This window comes from Bombus pascuorum, chromosome 6, assembly GCF_905332965.1.
Source record: "Bombus pascuorum chromosome 6, iyBomPasc1.1, whole genome shotgun sequence".
NCBI classification, from domain to species: Eukaryota; Metazoa; Arthropoda; class Insecta; order Hymenoptera; family Apidae; genus Bombus; species Bombus pascuorum.
Window position 1 is genome coordinate 18171678 of NC_083493.1, and position 22189 is coordinate 18193866.

Sequence of the window (22189 nt, forward strand, 5' to 3'; positions counted from 1 at the left end):
TTCGACGGGGTTGGAAATGGTTGGAGAGCCTTCCACAACGTTGTGGAGGGTCGGAAAACCATTCTACGGGGTTGGAAATCGTTGAGGAGACTTCCACAACGATCTGGAGGGTTGGAAAACCATTCTACGGGGTTGGAAATGGTTGGAGAGCCTTCCACAACGCTGTGGAGGGTTGGAAAACCATTCTACGGGATTGGAAATGGTTGGAGAGGCTTCCACAACGTTGTGGAGGGTTGGAAAATCAATCTGCGGGATTGGAAATCGTTGGAGAGTCTTCCACAACGATCTGGAGGGTTGGAAAACCATTCTACGGGGTTGGAAATGGTTGGAGAGCCTTCCACAACGTTGTGGAGGGTTGGAAAACCATTCTACGGGATTGGAAATGGTTGGAGAGCCTTCCACAACGTTGTGGAGGGTTGGAAAACCATTCGACGGGGTTGGAAATGGTTGGAGAGCCTTCCACAACGTTGTGGAGGGTCGGAAAACCATTCTACGGGGTTGGAAATCGTTGAGGAGACTTCCACAACGATCTGGAGGGTTGGAAAACCATTCTACGGGGTTGGAAATGGTTGGAGAGCCTTCCACAACGCTGTGGAGGGTTGGAAATCCATTCTGCGGGATTGGAAATCGTTGGAGAGTCTTCAACAACGTTGTGTAGGGTTGTAAAACAATTCCACGGGGTTGGAAATGGTTGGAGAGCCTTCCACAACGTTGTGGAGGGTTGGAAATCCATTCTGCGGGATTGGAAATCGTTGGAGAGTCTTCAACAACGTTGTGGAGGGTTGTAAAACAATTCCACGGGGTTGGAAATGGTTGGAGAGCCTTCCACAACGTTGTGGAGGGTTGGAAATCCAATCTGCGGGATTGGAAATCGTTCTACGACAGAAGACGCAGAGGACCGCCCCCCCCCCGGATGGACTGACGATCGACGTGGACGGGGTAGGGGTCCGGGTGGGGAGCCAACTGAGGTACCTTGGCCTCATCAACGACGACCAATGGTCGTTCGAGCCCCACTTCGAGAGCCTCGCTCCAAAGGTGGCGGCAGCGGCCAACGCCCTATGCGGCATCCTCCCGAACATCGGAGGCGCCGGGAGAGGGGTGCGCAGGCTGTACGACGGGGTGGTCAGAGCCCGAGCGATGTACGGTGCGCCCATCTGGGCGAGGGATCTGGCCGCGAGCAGGCGAAGTCAGGCACTCCTGCGGGCGGTTCAACGCACCACCGCTCTGAGGATAGCGAGAGGGTACAGGACGGTGTCGCACGCGTCCGCGACCGTCCTGGCGGCATCCCCTCCATACGCGTTGCAAGCCCTGGCCCTTCAAAAGGTGTACGGAGCCACGAGAGTCAGGGACGGGGATCGAGACGAAGACCCTGTGCAGGTGAGGAAGGAGATAGAAGAGGAGACATGGGAGAGATGGCGGCTCCTACTGGAGAAGGAGGCGAGGAAGACGTCCCACCGCGCGGTAGACGCGGTCCTGCCCGTCTGGGACAGGTGGAAGGAAGCGCGGGGCGTTCCGCTGACCTACAGGCTGACCCAGGTGCTCACCGGGCACGGAGTGTTCGGGGAGTTCCTGAAGAAGATTCGGAAGGAGGTGACCAACATCTGTCACCACTGCGGGGAGGCGGAGGACAACGCCCAGCACACTCTGCAGCACTGCCCCGCGTGGGCCATGCAGAGACACACCCTGACGGTGAAGATCGGGGACGACCTGTCCCCGAGGAGGATCGTGGAGGCGCTGCTACGTAGCCGGTCGGACTACGAGGCAGTGAGGGACTTTTGCGAGCAAATCATGCTCGCGAAGGAGCGGGCGGAGCGGCTCAGGGTCCGAGCCGAGCACCCGGCAAGGATACGACGCGAGAGAAGTGGGCGCAACGGGGGGAGGCCGCCATCTCCCCCAACGGATACGGAAACAACAAGAGGAAGATGACCCCGGGGTTGGCTGCCCCGGGAGTCACAGCGAAGCATCCCCTCCGCACTAGGAGGGAAGACGATGAGAGGAGGGCTTACAGGAGATTTTCAACCGTGATACCCCTGGGCCCTCTTCTTCCCTGTGCGTACGAGCAGCCACGTGGTGGTTTTAGTCGGTAAGAGTCCGACACTACCCGACCCCCATTGGGGGAAGGGTGTCCATGAGGATTTCCCCACGTAAAAAAAAAAAAAAAAAAAAAGGTTGGGGTTAGGTTGGGGTTAGGTTGGGGTTAGGTTGGGGAGCACGAGGCGGGTATGGGTTCTCAGTGCGTAGCATCATGCCCTGAGAAACCCCGATGTATCTGATGTTCACCTATAGTCGGGTGGCGGCTGGTCGGCGCTGTGGCGCCCGTCAGATCGATGATCCGGTGCGGAGAACTTCGGAGAAGTTGGTGGGCCCATATCTGTCAAGACCACTCACCTCACCTTCACGTGGGGCTCCCCGTCATCCTGCATCGGTCCCGACCGGGGTAGGGTGCGAAAGAGTGAGTGGCAAAGCAAACGAGGGCATGGCTCGTCAACCATGCACCTGATGAAGAAGGAAGGAGGAAGGAGGAAGAAGAAGAAAGAAAAAAAATATGGATATGAAGGATAACCAAGAAATCGACGTTTACGGTGCAGGGGAGGGATACCCCAGTACCGGCGCAGGAGTGGGTGGTCAAGCGGGCCCCACTGCGTCGTTAGCTAGCGACCGTGGCCGTGTGGGGGTGGGCCACCGGGCCCCCATACGCGTAAACGCGTCCGGTGAAGAAATGGAAGACGTCGCGATGGAGGAGACCCGCGAGGGTGGGCCTCCCGCAAGGACAAAAGCGAACAACATCGAAGCGGCAAAGAACCGCGGAAGAAGCGGGGAGAGAAAAGCGGAGAGGGCGGGACCCGTGGACAGGAGAAGAAGCAACAGCCGGGGAGGGAAACCGACACCGACGCCGTCGCTCGCCCCGCTCGCGGTCCCGTCAACCCCGCTTCCAACCGCAGCGGAGCACAGCGGCAACGTGTTCCAAACGTTCAAAATCCCCAAGAACGCCAGGGACAAAGTGAAAGCGCAAGATGGGCACAGGTCCATAGACGGCTCGATAGAGTCGTCTCGGATGAGAAAGGAGTCGACCTCGGATGGCAGATCGGAGGACGAGGAGTCAATGGCCTCGGTCACCGCGAGGGGCAAGAAGAGGAAAATAACGAAAGTGACTCCAGAGGTGTCGGACCGATTGAGGAACGTTATCCAAGGGTCCTCACCGAGAGACGTGGACGCCGAAGTACGGCGACATCAGGCCGAGGTCCTGAAGGTGGCGGCGACGTCCTCCAACCTCAAGGGGACGTACGTCAAAACCCTCAAGGACGCGGTCGAGTACACCGTCGCGGCATGGTCCCACCAAACAACCACCTCCCGGGTGCCAGACTTCCTGGAAGAAAGGAAGAAGAGGGAGGCGCTGGAAAGAGAGGTGGAAAGCCTGAAGAGGAGGAACGAGGAGTTGGAACAAAGGATAAATAGGTTCCTGAAAGGCACGGCCGAGACAGCGGCGCCGTCCCCGACGGAGGCGCAGGCTCCCCGGAGCAGCGGGAGGGCCAAGGACGACATCGCATCGGAAATAGAGATGCTAAAGAAGTCGATAAGCAGCCTCGGCCCATCCCTGTTGGGGACCCTGAGGGAAGAGCTCAGGGAAGCCCTCAGGGGAACGAGCCTGCCGAGACAAGCGACAGGAGGGAATATCAGCGGCGACAAAGAGCGGACGACGATGCCGCGGACGGCGGGCCCGAAGCCTCCCCAACAATCCCCGCAATCCTCCCAACCCTCTCAACAGCAAGCGGGACAGGGACAGGAGACGGACGGGGAATGGAGGACCATGGTCTCGCGGAAGGCGAGACGGAAGGCCAGGGAACAGAGGAGGAAAGAAGCGGGCCACGGCGCCCCCCTCCCCATAGCGCCACAAACAAACAGGACGAGATCGGCGGTGGGACCAGCCGGGCAACCGCCAAGGACGACCCCGGCCGCATTAGGTGGAGGGGAAAGGAGGAGAGAAGGAAACGGAGAGAAGAAGGCAGGAGCCCAACCGGCGAAACGGACGTACGCGACGGTGGCGGGCAGGGCGGGATCGGCGGTCGTGCGGCCAGCACTCCGACCCCCCCCAACGTCATCGGCGGTAACGCTCACGCTGAGGGAAGGGGCTCCGAAGACGTACGAGGAGATCCTGGCGGAGGCGAGACGGGACAAGACCCTCCAGAAATGCGGACTGGAGTACGTCCGAACGAGAAAGGCGGCGACCGGGGCCATGGTGATCAATATCCCGGACGACGCCGGCATGAGCAAGGCCACGCAGTTGGCGTCGCGATTAGCCGGGGTATTGGACCCCTCCACCGTCAGAGTATCAGTCCCGGTACCGACGGCCGAGATCAAATTGGTGGGGGTCGACATATCCCTGAACGAGGAGGAACTGCTGGAGGAGCTGTCCAGGGCGGCGGACTGCCAGCCCCGCGACGTCAGAGCATGGAGCGCGGGAACATCTAGAAGCGGCATGGGGATATTCTACGCCAAGTGCCCCGTGGCCGGAGCCCGTAAACTGGCTCAAGCGGGGAGGGTCACACTGGGGTGGACCAGGGCAAAGGTGATCGCACTCCCCAGGAGACCGCTCCAGTGTTTCCGATGCCTGGAGGTGGGCCACATGGCGGCGATGTGCGTCTCCCCGGTGAGAAGAACCCACCTGTGTTTCCGGTGCGGAGAAGAGGGGCACAGGGCGAGGAACTGCACGGCCGCATCGCCGAGGTGCCCCATCTGCGAGGCAAAAGGAGCCCCGTCAAAACACAGGATGGGAAGCGCGGCGTGCAAACCACCGGAGGTAGGACCATCCGGAAGGAGAAGGGCGCGGAGAACGGCGATGGCCAAGGCAGCAGAGGCCACGGCGACAACCACGAGCAAGGGCGTCACCGGAGCCGCGGAGCAGGCCAGCCTGTCGGGCAACCCACCAGTCGGAGGGAAGGATAGCACCATCGGAGTGAGTGGCCCGGGGGAGGCCATGGAGGTGACCGAGTAAATTCCGGGTCCTCCAGTGTAACTTGGGCAGAGCCGGAAGGGCCCAGGACCTGCTCTACCAGTCCATCCGGGAGAGCAGGACCGACGTGGCGGTGGTGGCGGAGCCGTACAACATCCCCGCATCCCCCCAATGGGCGGGAGATCTAAGCGGATGGGTCGCCATCACTTGGCCGTGTACCTCGGGAGTCTCCGGGCGAATCGCGGAAAGAGGCAACGGGTTCGTGGCGGTCGAATGGACGGACCTCGTGGTGGTGGGGGTATACATCTCTCCCAACTGCGACATCCGGGCGTTCGAGGACCTACTGGACGAGATGGGAGAGTGCGTAAGGAGGCTTCTCCCCCGACAGGTGCTCGTACTGGGGGACTTCAACGCCCACTCCACGACGTGGGGCAACGACAGAACCACCACGAGAGGCAGAGAACTGGCGGACTGGGCCGCGGGTCTCGGTCTCGTGCTGGTCAACAGAGGCTCGGAGTCCACATACGTGGGGCGGAGAGGAGCGTCGGTCATAGATCTGACGTGGTCGACGCAGAGGCTCCACCCCAGAATAAGGAACTGGCGGGTGGCCGTAGAGATGGAAACGCTAGCGGACCACCTCTACGTGCTAATGGACATCGAACCCGCCAAGAGAAGCACGAGCGGCGACAACAACAACAACGTCGAGGGAAGGACATCGAGCCGCCCGGGGCTGCCCCCTCCTCGCCGATGGAAACTGAAGGAGAGGGACGGGGACATGCTTCGGGCAACGGCCACCGTAGCGGCTTGGTGCTGGGACGCGAAGAGGAACAAGAACCGAGGCAACGTGGACAGGGAGGCGCAGGAATTGGGAGAATGGATGAGGAGAGCCTGCGACGCCTCCATGCCGCGAACCAGCGCCGGGTCTAGGCGCGACAACAGCAGCGTCTACTGGTGGTCGCGGGAGATCGCGGACCTGCGAGACGACTGCCACAGAGCCCGCAGGCTTCTCGCTAGGGCGAGAAGAAGAGGGCGGAACCGCAACGAAGAGGAGATCCTCGAGAGGTACAGGGCCCACAGAGAAGCCAGAATGGCCCTGCAAAGGGCCATAAAGGAAGCGAAAGAGGCGTCGTGGAAACGGCTGTTGGAATCCGTGGAATCCGATCCATGGGGAAGACCGTACAAGACGGTGCTGAGGAAACTCAGGCCGGCGGCTCCCCCGATAACCGAGAACATGGATCGGGAACTACTAGCACGGGTGATCGACACGCTGTTCCCACGACCGGAAGAAGAAGGAGGCGAAGAGGAGGAAGACTCCCCGAGGCGCCACGAGGATACGGAACAGGCCCCTCCAGAGGAGAGGGGATGCACTCGGAGCAGCGGCGGCGGACCGGCGATGGATCAACCCGGAGCGCACATAACGAGGGAGGAACTGGAAGCAGCCACCAAGAAGATGGCTGCCAAGGACGTGGCGCCGGGGCCGGACGGAATCCCCGGGCGGGTGTGGGCGGAGACCATGGACATCATGGCCCCCCGCCTGCTGCATCTGTACAACAGGTGCCTGAGGGAAGGCGCATACCCCCGGGCGTGGAAGGTGGCGAGGCTGGTGCTGCTGAGGAAGGAGGGTCGACCGCCGGAGTCCCCATCGGCGTACAGGCCGATATGCCTCCTGGACGAGGTAGGCAAGCTCTTCGAGAGAGTAATCGCCTCCCGTCTGGGGGCGCACATGGAGTCCAGGGTACCAGGCTGGCACGACAACCAGTTCGGGTTCCGTCGCGGGAGGTCCACCATCGACGCGATCCGCAGATTGAGAGAGGGGGTGGAGAGAGTGGTGGCTCGAGAAGGGATCGCGATAGCGGTCTCCCTGGACATCACCAACGCCTTCAACTCGATCCCGTGGAGCAAGATCAGAGAGGCCCTGCGATTCTTCGAGGTTCCGGGGTACCTCCGGAGGATAATCGGGGCATACCTCCGGGAGAGGTGGATAACGTACAGATCCACGGAGGGAGAGGAGAGAAGAGCGGTGGAGCGCGGAGTGCCGCAGGGCTCGGTCCTGGGACCGATGCTGTGGATAACCGCCTACGACTACGTGCTCCGCACCCCGATGCCCGGAAGCACGGGACTGATCTGCTACGCGGACGACACCCTGGTCGTGGCAGGAGGGCGCTGGTGGTACGAGACGGCGGAGGCTGCCACGGAGGCCACCCGGCGAGCGGCGAGGGCCATCGGAGAACTGGGGCTGAAGGTCGCTCCGGCCAAGACGGAGGCGCTCGGGTTCTACGACAGAAGACGCAGAGGACCGCCCCCGGATGGACTGACGATCGACGTGGACGGGGTAGGGGTCCGGGTGGGGAGCCAACTGAGGTACCTTGGCCTCATCATCGACGACCAATGGTCGTTCGAGCCCCACTTCGAGAGCCTCGCCCCGAAGGTGGCGGCAGCGGCCAACGCCCTGTGCGGCATCCTCCCGAACATCGGAGGCGCCGGGAGAGCGGTGCGCAGGCTGTACGACGGGGTGGTCAGAGTCCGAGCGATGTACGGTGCGCCCATCTGGGCGAGGGATCTGGCCGCGAGCAGGCGAAGTCAGGCACTCCTGCGGGCGGTTCAACGCACCACCGCTCTGAGGATAGCGAGAGGGTACAGGACGGTGTCGCACGCGTCCGCGACCGTCCTGGCGGCATCCCCTCCATACGCGTTGCAAGCCCTGGCCCTTCAAAAGGTGTACGGAGCCACGAGAGTCAGGGACGGGGATCGAGACGAAGACCCTCTGCAGGTGAGGAAGGAGATAGAAGAGGAGACATGGGAGAGATGGTGGCTCCTACTGGAGAAGGAGGCGAGGAAGACGTCCCACCGCGCGGTAGACGCGGTCCTGCCCGTCTGGGACAGGTGGAAGGAAGCGCGGGGCGTTCCGCTGACCTACAGGCTGACCCAGGTGCTCACCGGGCACGGAGTGTTCGGGGAGTTCCTGAAGAAGATTCGGAAGGAGGTGACCAACATCTGTCACCACTGCGGGGAGGCGGAGGACAACGCCCAGCACACTCTGCAGCACTGCCCCGCGTGGGCCATGCAGAGACACACCCTGACGGTGAAGATCGGGGACGACCTGTCCCCGAGGAGGATCGTGGAGGCGCTGCTACGTAGCCGGTCGGACTACGAGGCAGTGAGGGACTTTTGCGAGCAAATCATGCTCGCGAAGGAGCGGGCGGAGCGGCTCAGGGTCCGAGCCGAGCACCCGGCAAGGATACGACGCGAGAGAAGTGGGCGCAACGGGGGGAGGCCGCCATCTCCCCCAACGGATACGGAAACAACAAGAGGAAGATGACCCCGGGGTTGGCTGCCCCGGGAGTCACAGCGAAGCATCCCCTCCGCACTAGGAGGGAAGACGATGAGAGGAGGGCTTACAGGAGATTTTCAACCGTGATACCCCTGGGCCCTCTTCTTCCCTGTGCGTACGAGCAGCCACGTGGTGGTTTTAGTCGGTAAGAGTCCGACACTATCCGACTCCCATTGGGGGAAGGGTGTCCATGAGGATTTCCCCACGTAAAAAAAAAAAAAAAAAAAAAAAAAAAAGGTTGGGGTTAGGTTGGGGAGCACGAGGCGGGTATGGGTTCTCAGTGCGTAGCATCATGCCCTGAGAAACCCCGATGTATCTGATGTTCACCTATAGTCGGGTGGCGGCTGGTCGGCGCTGTGGCGCCCGTCAGATCGCTGATCCGGTGCGGAGAACTTCGGAGAAGTTGGTGGGCCCATATCTGTCAAGACCACTCACCTCACCTTCACGTGGGGCTCCCCGTCATCCTGCATCGGTCCCGACCGGGGTAGGGTGCGAAAGAGTGAGTGGCAAAGCAAACGAGGGCATGGCTCGTCAACCATGCACCTGATGAAGAAGGAAGGAGGAAGGAGGAAGAAGAAGAAAGAAAAAAATATGGATATGAAGGATAACCAAGAAATCGACGTTTACGGTGCAGGGGAGGGATACCCCAGTACCGGCGCAGGAGTGGGTGGTCAAGCGGGCCCCACTGCGTCGTTAGCTAGCGACCGTGGCCGTGTGGGGGTGGGCCACCGGGCCCCCATACGCGTAAACGCGTCCGGTGAAGAAATGGAAGACGTCGCGATGGAGGAGACCCGCGAGGGTGGGCCTCCCGCAAGGACAAAAGCGAACAACATCGAAGCGGCAAAGAACCGCGGAAGAAGCGGGGAGAGAAAAGCGGAGAGGGCGGGACCCGTGGACAGGAGAAGAAGCAACAGCCGGGGAGGGAAACCGACACCGACGCCGTCGCTCGCCCCGCTCGCGGTCCCGTCAACCCCGCTTCCAACCGCAGCGGAGCACAGCGGCAACGTGTTCCAAACGTTCAAAATCCCCAAGAACGTCAGGGACAAAGTGAAAGCGCAAGATGGGCACAGGTCCATAGACGGCTCGATAGAGTCGTCTCGGATGAGAAAGGAGTCGACCTCGGATGGCAGATCGGAGGACGAGGAGTCAATGGCCTCGGTCACCGCGAGGGGCAAGAAGAGGAAAATAACGAAAGTGACTCCAGAGGTGTCGGACCGATTGAGGAACGTTATCCAAGGGTCCTCACCGAGAGACGTGGACGCCGAAGTACGGCGACATCAGGCCGAGGTCCTGAAGGTGGCGGCGACGTCCTCCAACCTCAAGGGGACGTACGTCAAAACCCTCAAGGACGCGGTCGAGTACACCGTCGCGGCATGGTCCCACCAAACAACCACCTCCCGGGTGCCAGACTTCCTGGAAGAAAGGAAGAAGAGGGAGGCGCTGGAAAGAGAGGTGGAAAGCCTGAAGAGGAGGAACGAGGAGTTGGAACAAAGGATAAATAGGTTCCTGAAAGGCACGGCCGAGACAGCGGCGCCGTCCCCGACGGAGGCGCAGGCTCCCCGGAGCAGCGGGAGGGCCAAGGACGACATCGCATCGGAAATAGAGATGCTAAAGAAGTCGATAAGCAGCCTCGGCCCATCCCTGTTGGGGACCCTGAGGGAAGAGCTCAGGGAAGCCCTCAGGGGAACGAGCCTGCCGAGACAAGCGACAGGAGGGAACATCAGCGGCGACAAAGAGCGGACGACGATGCCGCGGACGGCGGGCCCGAAGCCTCCCCAACAACCCCCGCAATCCTCCCAACCCTCTCAACAGCAAGCGGGACAGGGACAGGAGACGGACGGGGAATGGAGGACCATGGTCTCGCGGAAGGCGAGACGGAAGGCCAGGGAACAGAGGAGGAAAGAAGCGGGCCACGGCGCCCCCCTCCCCATAGCGCCACAAACAAACAGGACGAGATCGGCGGTGGGACCAGCCGGGCAACCGCCAAGGACGACCCCGGCCGCATTAGGTGGAGGGGAAAGGAGGAGAGAAGGAAACGGAGAGAAGAAGGCAGGAGCCCAACCGGCGAAACGGACGTACGCGACGGTGGCGGGCAGGGCGGGATCGGCGGTCGTGCGGCCAGCACTCCGACCCCCCCCAACGTCATCGGCGGTAACGCTCACGCTGAGGGAAGGGGCTCCGAAGACGTACGAGGAGATCCTGGCGGAGGCGAGACGGGACAAGACCCTCCAGAAATGCGGACTGGAGTACGTCCGAACGAGAAAGGCGGCGACCGGGGCCATGGTGATCAATATCCCGGACGACGCCGGCATGAGCAAGGCCACGCAGTTGGCGTCGCGATTAGCCGGGGTATTGGACCCCTCCACCGTCAGAGTATCAGTCCCGGTACCGACGGCCGAGATCAAATTGGTGGGGGTCGACATCTCCCTGAACGAGGAGGAACTGCTGGAGGAGCTGTCCAGGGCGGCGGACTGCCAGCCCCGCGACGTCAGAGCATGGAGCGCGGGAACATCTAGAAGCGGCATGGGGATATTCTACGCCAAGTGCCCCGTGGCCGGAGCCCGTAAACTGGCTCAAGCGGGGAGGGTCACACTGGGGTGGACCAGGGCAAAGGTGATCGCACTCCCCAGGAGACCGCTCCAGTGTTTCCGATGCCTGGAGGTGGGCCACATGGCGGCGATGTGCGTCTCCCCGGTGAGAAGAACCCACCTGTGTTTCCGGTGCGGAGAAGAGGGGCACAGGGCGAGGAACTGCACGGCCGCATCGCCGAGGTGCCCCATCTGCGAGGCAAAAGGAGCCCCGTCAAAACACAGGATGGGAAGCGCGGCGTGCAAACCACCGGAGGTAGGACCATCCGGAAGGAGAAGGGCGCGGAGAACGGCGATGGCCAAGACAGCAGAGGCCACGGCGACAACCACGAGCAAGGGCGTCACCGGAGCCGCGGAGCAGGCCAGCCTGTCGGGCAACCCACCAGTCGGAGGGAAGGATAGCACCATCGGAGTGAGTGGCCCGGGGGAGGCCATGGAGGTGACCGAGTAAATTCCGGGTCCTCCAGTGTAACTTGGGCAGAGCCGGAAGGGCTCAGGACCTGCTCTACCAGTCCATCCGGGAGAGCAGGACCGACGTGGCGGTGGTGGCGGAGCCGTACAACATCCCCGCATCCCCCCAATGGGCGGGAGATCTAAGCGGATGGGTCGCCATCACTTGGCCGTGTACCTCGGGAGTCTCCGGGCGAATCGCGGAAAGAGGCAACGGGTTCGTGGCGGTCGAATGGACGGACCTCGTGGTGGTGGGGGTATACATCTCTCCCAACTGCGACATCCGGGCGTTCGAGGACCTACTGGACGAGATGGGAGAGTGCGTAAGGAGGCTTCTCCCCCGACAGGTGCTCGTACTGGGGGACTTCAACGCCCACTCCACGACGTGGGGCAACGACAGAACCACCACGAGAGGCAGAGAACTGGCGGACTGGGCCGCGGGTCTCGGTCTCGTGCTGGTCAACAGAGGCTCGGAGTCCACATACGTGGGGCGGAGAGGAGCGTCGGTCATAGATCTGACATGGGCGACGCAGAGGCTCCACCCCAGAATAAGGAACTGGCGGGTGGCCGTAGAGATGGAAACGCTAGCGGACCACCTCTACGTGCTAATGGACATCGAACCCGCCAAGAGAAGCACGAGCGGCGACAACAACAACAACGTCGAGGGAAGGACATCGAGCCGCCCGGGGCTGCCCCCTCCTCGCCGATGGAAACTGAAGGAGAGGGACGGGGACATGCTTCGGGCAACGGCCACCGTAGCGGCTTGGTGCTGGGACGCGAAGAGGAACAAGAACCGAGGCAACGTGGACGGGGAGGCGCAGGAATTGGGAGAATGGATGAGGAGAGCCTGCGACGCCTCCATGCCGCGAACCAGCGCCGGGTCTAGGCGCGACAACAGCAGCGTCTACTGGTGGTCGCGGGAGATCGCGGACCTGCGAGACGACTGCCACAGAGCCCGCAGGCTGCTCGCCAGGGCGAGAAGAAGAGGGCGGAACCGCAACGAAGAGGAGATCCTCGAGAGGTACAGGGCCCACAGAGAAGCCAGAATGGCCCTGCAAAGGGCCATAAAGGAAGCGAAAGAGGCGTCGTGGAAACGGCTGTTGGAATCCGTGGAATCCGATCCATGGGGAAGACCGTACAAGACGGTGCTGAAGAAACTCAGGCCGGCGGCTCCCCCGATAACCGAGAACATGGATCGGGAACTACTAGCACGGGTGATCGACACGCTGTTCCCACGACCGGAAGAAGAAGGAGGCGAAGAGGAGGAAGACTCCCCGAGGCGCCGCGAGGATACGGAACAGGCCCCTCCAGAGGAGAGGGGATGCACTCGGAGCGGCGGCGGCGGACCGGCGACGGATCAACCCGGAGCGCACATAACGAGGGAGGAACTGGAAGCAGCCACCAAGAAGATGGCTGCCAAGGACGTGGCGCCGGGGCCGGACGGAATCCCCGGGCGGGTGTGGGCGGAGACCATGGACATCATGGCCCCCCGCCTGCTGCATCTGTACAACAGGTGCCTGAGGGAAGGCGCATACCCCCGGGCGTGGAAGGTGGCGAGGCTGGTGCTGCTGAGGAAGGAGGGTCGACCGCCGGAGTCCCCATCGGCGTACAGGCCGATATGCCTCCTGGACGAGGTGGGCAAGCTCTTCGAGAGAGTAATCGCCTCCCGTCTGGGGGCGCACATGGAGTCCAGGGTACCAGGCTGGCACGACAACCAGTTCGGGTTCCGTCGCGGGAGGTCCACCATCGACGCGATCCACAGACTGAGAGAGGGGGTGGAGAGAGTGGTGGCTCGAGAAGGGATCGCGATAGCGGTCTCCCTGGACATCACCAACGCCTTCAACTCGATCCCGTGGAGCAAGATCAGAGAGGCCCTGCGATTCTTCGAAGTTCCGGGGTACCTCCGGAGGATAATCGGGGCATACCTCCGGGAGAGGTGGATAACGTACAGATCCACGGAGGGAGAGGAGAGAAGAGCGGTGGAGCGCGGAGTGCCGCAGGGCTCGGTCCTGGGACCGATGCTGTGGATAACCGCCTACGACTACGTGCTCCGCACCCCGATGCCCGGAAGCACGGGACTGATCTGCTACGCGGACGACACCCTGGTCGTGGCAGGAGGGCGCTGGTGGTACGAGACGGCGGAGGCTGCCACGGAGGCCACCCGGCGAGCGGCGAGGGCCATCGGAGAACTGGGGCTGAAGGTCGCTCCGGCCAAGACGGAGGCGCTCGGGTTCTACGACAGAAGACGCAGAGGACCGCCCCCGGATGGACTGACGATCGACGTGGACGGGGTAGGGGTCCGGGTGGGGAGCCAACTGAGGTACCTTGGCCTCATCATCGACGACCAATGGTCGTTCGAGCCCCACTTCGAGAGCCTCGCCCCGAAGGTGGCGGCAGCGGCCAACGCCCTGTGCGGCATCCTCCCGAACATCGGAGGCGCCGGGAGAGCGGTGCGCAGGCTGTACGACGGGGTGGTCAGAGTCCGAGCGATGTACGGTGCGCCCATCTGGGCGAGGGATCTGGCCGCGAGCAGGCGAAGTCAGGCACTCCTGCGGGCGGTTCAACGCACCACCGCTCTGAGGATAGCGAGAGGGTACAGGACGGTGTCGCACGCGTCCGCGACCGTCCTGGCGGCATCCCCTCCATACGCGTTGCAAGCCCTGGCCCTTCAAAAGGTGTACGGAGCCACGAGAGTCAGGGACGGGGATCGAGACGAAGACCCTCTGCAGGTGAGGAAGGAGATAGAAGAGGAGACATGGGAGAGATGGTGGCTCCTACTGGAGAAGGAGGCGAGGAAGACGTCCCACCGCGCGGTAGACGCGGTCCTGCCCGTCTGGGACAGGTGGAAGGAAGCGCGGGGCGTTCCGCTGACCTACAGGCTGACCCAGGTGCTCACCGGGCACGGAGTGTTCGGTGAGTTCCTGAAGAAGATTCGGAAGGAGGTGACCAACATCTGTCACCACTGCGGGGAGGCGGAGGACAACGCCCAGCACACTCTGCAGCACTGCCCCGCGTGGGCCATGCAGAGACACACCCTGACGGTGAAGATCGGGGACGACCTGTCCCCGAGGAGGATCGTGGAGGCGCTGCTACGTAGCCGGTCGGACTACGAGGCAGTGAGGGACTTTTGCGAGCAAATCATGCTCGCGAAGGAGCGGGCGGAGCGGCTCAGGGTCCGAGCCGAGCACCCGGCAAGGATACGACGCGATAGAAGTGGGCGCAACGGGGGGAGGCCGCCATCTCCCTCAACGGATCAGGAAACAAGAAGAGGAATATGACCTCGGGGTTGGCTGCCCCGGGGGTCACAGCGAAGCATCCCCTCCGCACTAGGAGGGAAGACGATGAGAGGAGGGCTTACAGGAGATTTTCAACCGTGATACCCCTGGGTCCTCCTCCCTGTGTGCGTACGAGCAGCCACGTGGTGGTTTTAGTCGGTAAGAGTCCGACACTACCCGACTCCCATTGGGGGGAGGGTGTCCATGAGGATTTCCCCACGAAAAAAAAAAAAAAAAAAAAAAAAAAGGTTGGGGTTAGGTTGGGGTTAGGTTGGGGTTAGGTTGGGGAGCACGAGGCGGGTATGGGTTCTCAGTGCGTAGCATCATGCCCTGAGAAACCCCGATGTATCTGATGTTCACCTATAGTCGGGTGGCGGCTGGTCGGCGCTGTGGCGCCCGTCAGATCGCTGATCCGGTGCGGAGAACTTCGGAGAAGTTGGTGGGCCCATATCTGTCAAGACCACTCACCTCACCTTCACGTGGGGCTCCCCGTCATCCTGCATCGGTCCCGACCGGGGTAGGGTGCGAAAGAGTGAGTGGCAAAGCAAACGAGGGCATGGCTCGTCAACCATGCACCTGATGAAGAAGGAAGGAGGAAGGAGGAAGAAGAAGAAAGAGAAAAAATATGGATATATGGATATGCAGGATAACCAAGAAATCGACGTTTACGGTGCAGGGGAGGGATACCCCAGTACCGGCGCAGGAGTGGGTGGTCAAGCGGGCCCCACTGCGTCGTTAGCTAGCGACCGTGGCCGTGTGGGGGTGGGCCACCGGGCCCCCATACGCGTAAACGCGTCCGGTGAAGAAATGGAAGACGTCGCGATGGAGGAGACCCGCGAGGGTGGGCCTCCCGCAAGGACAAAAGCGAACAACATCGAAGCGGCAAAGAACCGCGGAAGAAGCGGGGAGAGAAAAGCGGAGAGGGCGGGACCCGTGGACAGGAGAAGAAGCGACGGCCGGGGAGGGAAACCGACACCGACGCCGTCGCTCGCCCCGCTCGCGGTCCCGTCAACCCCGCTTCCAACCGCAGCGGAGCACAGCGGCAACGTGTTCCAAACGTTCAAAATCCCCAAGAACGTCAGGGACAAAGTGAAAGCGCAAGATGGGCACAGGTCCATAGACGGCTCGATAGAGTCGTCTCGGATGAGAAAGGAGTCGACCTCGGATGGCAGATCGGAGGACGAGGAGTCAATGGCCTCGGTCACCGCGAGGGGCAAGAAGAGGAAAATAACGAAAGTGACTCCAGAGGTGTCGGACCGATTGAGGAACGTTATCCAAGGGTCCTCACCGAGAGACGTGGACGCCGAAGTACGGCGACATCAGGCCGAGGTCCTGAAGGTGGCGGCGACGTCCTCCAACCTCAAGGGGACGTACGTCAAAACCCTCAAGGACGCGGTCGAGTACACCGTCGCGGCATGGTCCCACCAAACAACCACCTCCCGGGTGCCAGACTTCCTGGAAGAAAGGAAGAAGAGGGAGGCGCTGGAAAGAGAGGTGGAAAGCCTGAAGAGGAGGAACGAGGAGTTGGAACAAAGGATAAATAGGTTCCTGAAAGGCACGGCCGAGACAGCGGCGCCGTCCCCGACGGAGGCGCAGGCTCCCCGGAGCAGCGGGAGGGCCAAGGACGACATCGCATCGGAAATAGAGATGCTAAAGAAGTCGATAAGCAGCCTCGGCCCATCCCTGTTGGGGACCCTGAGGGAAGAGCTCAGGGAAGCCCTCAGGGGAACGAGCCTGCCGAGACAAGCGACAGGAGGGAATATCAGCGGCGACAAAGAGCGGACGACGATGCCGCGGACGGCGGGCCCGAAGCCTCCCCAACAATCCCCGCAATCCTCCCAACCCTCTCAACAGCAAGCGGGACAGGGACAGGAGACGGACGGGGAATGGAGGACCATGGTCTCGCGGAAGGCGAGACGGAAGGTCAGGGAACAGAGGAGGAAAGAAGCGGGCCACGGCGCCCCCCTCCCCATAGCGCCACAAACAAACAGGACGAGATCGGCGGTGGGACCAGCCGGGCAACCGCCAAGGACGACCCCGGCCGCATTAGGTGGAGGGGAAAGGAGGAGAGAAGGAAACGGAGAGAAGAAGGCAGGAGCCCAACCGGCGAAACGGACGTACGCGACGGTGGCGGGCAGGGCGGGATCGGCGGTCGTGCGGCCAGCACTCCGACCCCCCCCAACGTCATCGGCGGTAACGCTCACGCTGAGGGAAGGGGCTCCGAAGACGTACGAGGAGATCCTGGCGGAGGCGAGACGGGACAAGACCCTCCAGAAATGCGGACTGGAGTACGTCCGAACGAGAAAGGCGGCGACCGGGGCCATGGTGATCAATATCCCGGACGACGCCGGCATGAGCAAGGCCACGCAGTTGGCGTCGCGATTAGCCGGGGTATTGGACCCCTCCACCGTCAGAGTATCAGTCCCGGTACCGACGGCCGAGATCAAATTGGTGGGGGTCGATATATCCCTGAACGAGGAGGAACTGCTGGAGGAGCTGTCCAGGGCGGCGGACTGCCAGCCCCGCGACGTCAGAGCATGGAGCGCGGGAACATCTAGAAGCGGCATGGGGATATTCTACGCCAAGTGCCCCGTGGCCGGAGCCCGTAAACTGGCTCAAGCGGGGAGGGTCACACTGGGGTGGACCAGGGCAAAGGTGATCGCACTCCCCAGGAGACCGCTCCAGTGTTTCCGATGCCTGGAGGTGGGCCACATGGCGGCGATGTGCGTCTCCCCGGTGAGAAGAACCCACCTGTGTTTCCGGTGCGGAGAAGAGGGGCACAGGGCGAGGAACTGCACGGCCGCATCGCCGAGGTGCCCCATCTGCGAGGCAAAAGGAGCCCCGTCAAAACACAGGATGGGAAGCGCGGCGTGCAAACCACCGGAGGTAGGACCATCCGGAAGGAGAAGGGCGCGGAGAACGGCGATGGCCAAGGCAGCAGAGGCCACGGCGACAACCACGAGCAAGGGCGTCACCGGAGCCACGGAGCAGGCCAGCCTGTCGGGCAACCCACCAGTCGGAGGGAAGGATAGCACCATCGGAGTGAGTGGCCCGGGGGAGGCCATGGAGGTGACCGAGTAAATTCCGGGTCCTCCAGTGTAACTTGGGCAGAGCCGGAAGGGCCCAGGACCTGCTCTACCAGTCCATCCGGGAGAGCAGGACCGACGTGGCGGTGGTGGCGGAGCCGTACAACATCCCCGCATCCCCCCAATGGGCGGGAGATCTAAGCGGATGGGTCGCCATCACTTGGCCGTGTACCTCGGGAGTCTCCGGGCGAATCGCGGAAAGAGGCAACGGGTTCGTGGCGGTCGAATGGACGGACCTCGTGGTGGTGGGGGTATACATCTCTCCCAACTGCGACATCCGGGCGTTCGAGGACCTACTGGACGAGATGGGAGAGTGCGTAAGGAGGCTTCTCCCCCGACAGGTGCTCGTACTGGGGGACTTCAACGCCCACTCCACGACGTGGGGCAACGACAGAACCACCACGAGAGGCAGAGAACTGGCGGACTGGGCCGCGGGTCTCGGTCTCGTGCTGGTCAACAGAGGCTCGGAGTCCACATACGTGGGGCGGAGAGGAGCGTCGGTCATAGATCTGACGTGGGCGACGCAGAGGCTCCACCCCAGAATAAGGAACTGGCGGGTGGCCGTAGAGATGGAAACGCTAGCGGACCACCTCTACGTGCTAATGGACATCGAACCCGCCAAGAGAAGCACGAGCGGCGACAACAACAACAACGCCGAGGGAAGGACATCGAGCCGCCCGGGGCTGCCCCCTCCTCGCCGATGGAAACTGAAGGAGAGGGACGGGGACATGCTTCGGGCAACGGCCACCGTAGCGGCTTGGTGCTGGGACGCGAAGAGGAACAAGAACCGAGGCAACGTGGACGGGGAGGCGCAGGAATTGGGAGAATGGATGAGGAGAGCCTGCGACGCCTCCATGCCGCGAACCAGCGCCGGGTCTAGGCGCGATAACAGCAGCGTCTACTGGTGGTCGCGGGAGATCGCGGACCTGCGAGACGACTGCCACAGAGCCCGCAGGCTGCTCGCCAGGGCGAGAAGAAGAGGGCGGAACCGCAACGAAGAGGAGATCCTCGAGAGGTACAGGGCCCACAGAGAAGCCAGAATGGCCCTGCAAAGGGCCATAAAGGAAGCGAAAGAGGCGTCGTGGAAACGGCTGTTGGAATCCGTGGAATCCGATCCATGGGGAAGACCGTACAAGACGGTGCTGAAGAAACTCAGGCCGGCGGCTCCCCCGATAACCGAGAACATGGATCGGGAACTACTAGCACGGGTGATCGACGCGCTGTTCCCACGACCGGAAGAAGAAGGAGGCGAAGAGGAGGAAGACTCCCCGAGGCGCCGCGAGGATACGGAACAGGCCCCCCCGGAGGAGAGGGGATGCACTCGGAGCGGCGGCGGCGGACCGGCGACGGATCAACCCGGAGCGCACATAACGAGGGAGGAACTGGAAGCAGCCACCAAGAAGATGGCTGCCAAGGACGTGGCGCCGGGGCCGGACGGAATCCCCGGGCGGGTGTGGGCGGAGACCATGGACATCATGGCCCCCCGCCTGCTGCATCTGTACAACAGATGCCTGAGGGAAGGCGCATACCCCCGGGCGTGGAAGGTGGCGAGGCTGGTGCTGCTGAGGAAGGAGGGTCGACCGCCGGAGTCCCCATCGGCGTACAGGCCGATATGCCTCCTGGACGAGGTGGGCAAGCTCTTCGAGAGAGTAATCGCCTCCCGTCTGGGGGCGCACATGGAGTCCAGGGTACCAGGCTGGCACGACAACCAGTTCGGGTTCCGTCGCGGGAGGTCCACCATCGACGCGATCCGCAGATTGAGAGAGGGGGTGGAGAGAGTGGTGGCTCGAGAAGGGATCGCGATAGCGGTCTCCCTGGACATCACCAACGCCTTCAACTCGATCCCGTGGAGCAAGATCAGAGAGGCCCTGCGATTCTTCGAGGTTCCGGGGTACCTCCGGAGGATAATCGGGGCATACCTCCGGGAGAGGTGGATAACGTACAGATCCACGGAGGGAGAGGAGAGAAGAGCGGTGGAGCGCGGGGTGCCGCAGGGCTCGGTCCTGGGACCGATGCTGTGGATAACCGCCTACGACTACGTGCTCCGCACTCCGATGCCCAGAGGCACGGGACTGATCTGCTACGCGGACGACACCCTGGTCGTGGCAGGAGGGCGCTGGTGGTACGAGACGGCGGAGGCTGCCACGGAGGCCACCCGGCGAGCGGCGGGGGCCATCGGAGAACTGGGGCTGAAGGTCGCCGCGGCCAAGACGGAGGCGCTCGGGTTCTACGACGGAAGACGCAGAGGACCGCCCCCGGATGGACTGACGATCGACGTGGACGGGGTAGGGGTCCGGGTGGGGAGCCAACTGAGGTACCTCGGCCTCATCATCGACGACCAATGGTCGTTCGAGCCCCACTTCGAGAGCCTCGCCCCAAAGGTGGCGGCGGCGGCCAACGCCCTGTGCGGCATCCTGCCGAACATCGGAGGCGCCGGGAGAGCGGTGCGCAGGCTGTACGACGGGGTGGTCAGAGCCCGAGCGATGTACGGTGCGCCCATCTGGGCGAGGGATCTGGCCGCGAGCAGGCGAAGTCAGGCACTCCTGCGGGCGGTTCAACGCACCACCGCTCTGAGGATAGCGAGAGGGTACAGGACGGTGTCGCACGCGTCCGCGACCGTCCTGGCGGCATCCCCTCCATACGCGTTGCAAGCCCTGGCCCTTCAAAAGGTGTACGGAGCCACGAGGGTCAGGGACGGGGATCGAGACGAAGACGCTCCGCAGGTGAGGAAGGAGAAAGAAGAGGAGACATGGGAGAGGTGGCGGCTCCTACTGGAGAAGGAGGCGAGGAAGACGTCCCACCGCGCGGTAGACGCGGTCCTGCCCGTCTGGGACAGGTGGAAGGAAGCGCGGGGCGTTCCGCTGACCTACAGGCTGACCCAGGTGCTCACCGGGCACGGAGTGTTCGGGGAGTTCCTGAAGAAGATTCGGAAGGAGGTGACCAACATCTGTCACCACTGCGGGGAGGCGGAGGACAACGCCCAGCACACTCTGCAGCACTGCCCCGCGTGGGCCATGCAGAGACACACCCTGACGGTGAAGATCGGGGACGACCTGTCCCCGAGGAGGATCGTGGAGGCGCTGCTACGTAGCCGGTCGGACTACGAGGCAGTGAGGGACTTTTGCGAGCAAATCATGCTCGCGAAGGAGCGGGCGGAGCGGCTCAGGGTCCGAGCCGAGCACCCGGCAAGGATACGACGCGAGAGAAGTGGGCGCAACGGGGGGAGGCCGCCATCTCCCCCAACGGATACGGAAACAACAAGAGGAAGATGACCCCGGGGTTGGCTGCCCCGGGAGTCACAGCGAAGCATCCCCTCCGCACTAGGAGGGAAGACGATGAGAGGAGGGCTTACAGGAGATTTTCAACCGTGATACCCCTGGGCCCTCTTCTTCCCTGTGCGTACGAGCAGCCACGTGGTGGTTTTAGTCGGTAAGAGTCCGACACTACCCGACTCCCATTGGGGGAAGGGTGTCCATGAGGATTTCCCCACGTAAAAAAAAAAAAAAAAAAAAAAAGGTTGGGGTTAGGTTGGGGTTAGGTTGGGGTTAGGTTGGGGTTAGGTTGGGGTTAGGTTGGGGTTAGGTTGGGGTTAGGTTGGGGTTAGGTTGGGGTTAGGTTGGGGTTAGGTTGGGGTTAGGTTGGGGTTAGGTTGGGGTTAGGTTGGGGTTAGGTTGGGGTTAGGTTGGGGTTAGGTTGGGGTTAGGTTGGGGTTAGGTTGGGGTTAGGTTGGGGTTAGGTTGGGGTTAGGTTGGGGTTAGGTTGGGGTTAGGTTGGGGTTAGGTTGGGGTTAGGTTGGGGTTAGGTTGGGGTTAGGTTGGGGTTAGGTTGGGGTTAGGTTGGGGTTAGGTTGGGGTTAGGTTGGGGTTAGGTTGGGGTTAGGTTGGGGTTAGGTTGGGGTTAGGTTGGGGTTAGGTTGGGGTTAGGTTGGGGTTAGGTTGGGGTTAGGTTGGGGTTAGGTTGGGGTTAGGTTGGGGTTAGGTTGGGGTTAGGTTGGGGTTAGGTTGGGGTTAGGTTGGGGTTAGGTTGGGGTTAGGTTGGGGTTAGGTTGGGGTTAGGTTGGGGTTAGGTTGGGGTTAGGTTGGGGTTTGGGTGGGGGTTAGGTTGGGGTTAGGTTGGGGTTAGGTTGGGGTTAGGTTGGGGTTAGGTTGGGGTTAGGTTGGGGTTAGGTTGGGGTTAGGTTGGGGTTAGGTTGGGGTTAGGTTGGGGTTAGGTTGGGGTTAGGTTGGGGTTAGGTTGGGGTTAGGTTGGGGTTAGGTTGGGGTTAGGTTGGGGTTAGGTTGGGGTTAGGTTGGGGTTAGGTTGGGGTTAGGTTGGGGTTAGGTTGGGGTTAGGTTGGGGTTAGGTTGGGGTTAGGTTGGGGTTAGGTTGGGGTTAGGTTGGGGTTAGGTTGGGGTTAGGTTGGGGTTAGGTTGGGGTTAGGTTGGGGTTAGGTTGGGGTTAGGTTGGGGTTAGGTTGGGGTTAGGTTGGGGTTAGGTTGGGGTTAGGTTGGGGTTAGGTTGGGGTTAGG

General features: G+C 62.2%; 3 protein-coding genes across 3 annotated transcripts; all 3 read left to right on the forward strand.

The window, feature by feature from the left end:
• Window positions 1-2545: 2545 nt before the first annotated feature.
• On the forward strand, window positions 2546-8270 carry LOC132907950 (uncharacterized). Its single transcript, XM_060961404.1, has 2 exons — window positions 2546-4954; window positions 5010-8270. The coding sequence occupies exons 1-2, from the start codon at window positions 2546-2548 to the stop codon at window positions 8268-8270; spliced, it is 5670 nt and encodes a 1889-aa protein (XP_060817387.1).
• A 549-nt stretch (window positions 8271-8819) lies between these two features.
• Window positions 8820-14598, forward strand: LOC132907951 (uncharacterized). Its single transcript, XM_060961405.1, has 2 exons — window positions 8820-11282; window positions 11338-14598. Exons 1-2 carry the CDS (start codon window positions 8820-8822, stop codon window positions 14596-14598), a joined length of 5724 nt encoding a protein of 1907 aa, XP_060817388.1.
• Window positions 14599-15165: 567 nt separating this feature from the next.
• Window positions 15166-20953, forward strand: LOC132907952 (uncharacterized). The gene is made up of 2 exons (XM_060961406.1): window positions 15166-17637; window positions 17693-20953. Exons 1-2 carry the CDS (start codon window positions 15166-15168, stop codon window positions 20951-20953), a joined length of 5733 nt encoding a protein of 1910 aa, XP_060817389.1.
• The last annotated feature ends 1236 nt before the right edge of the window (window positions 20954-22189 follow it).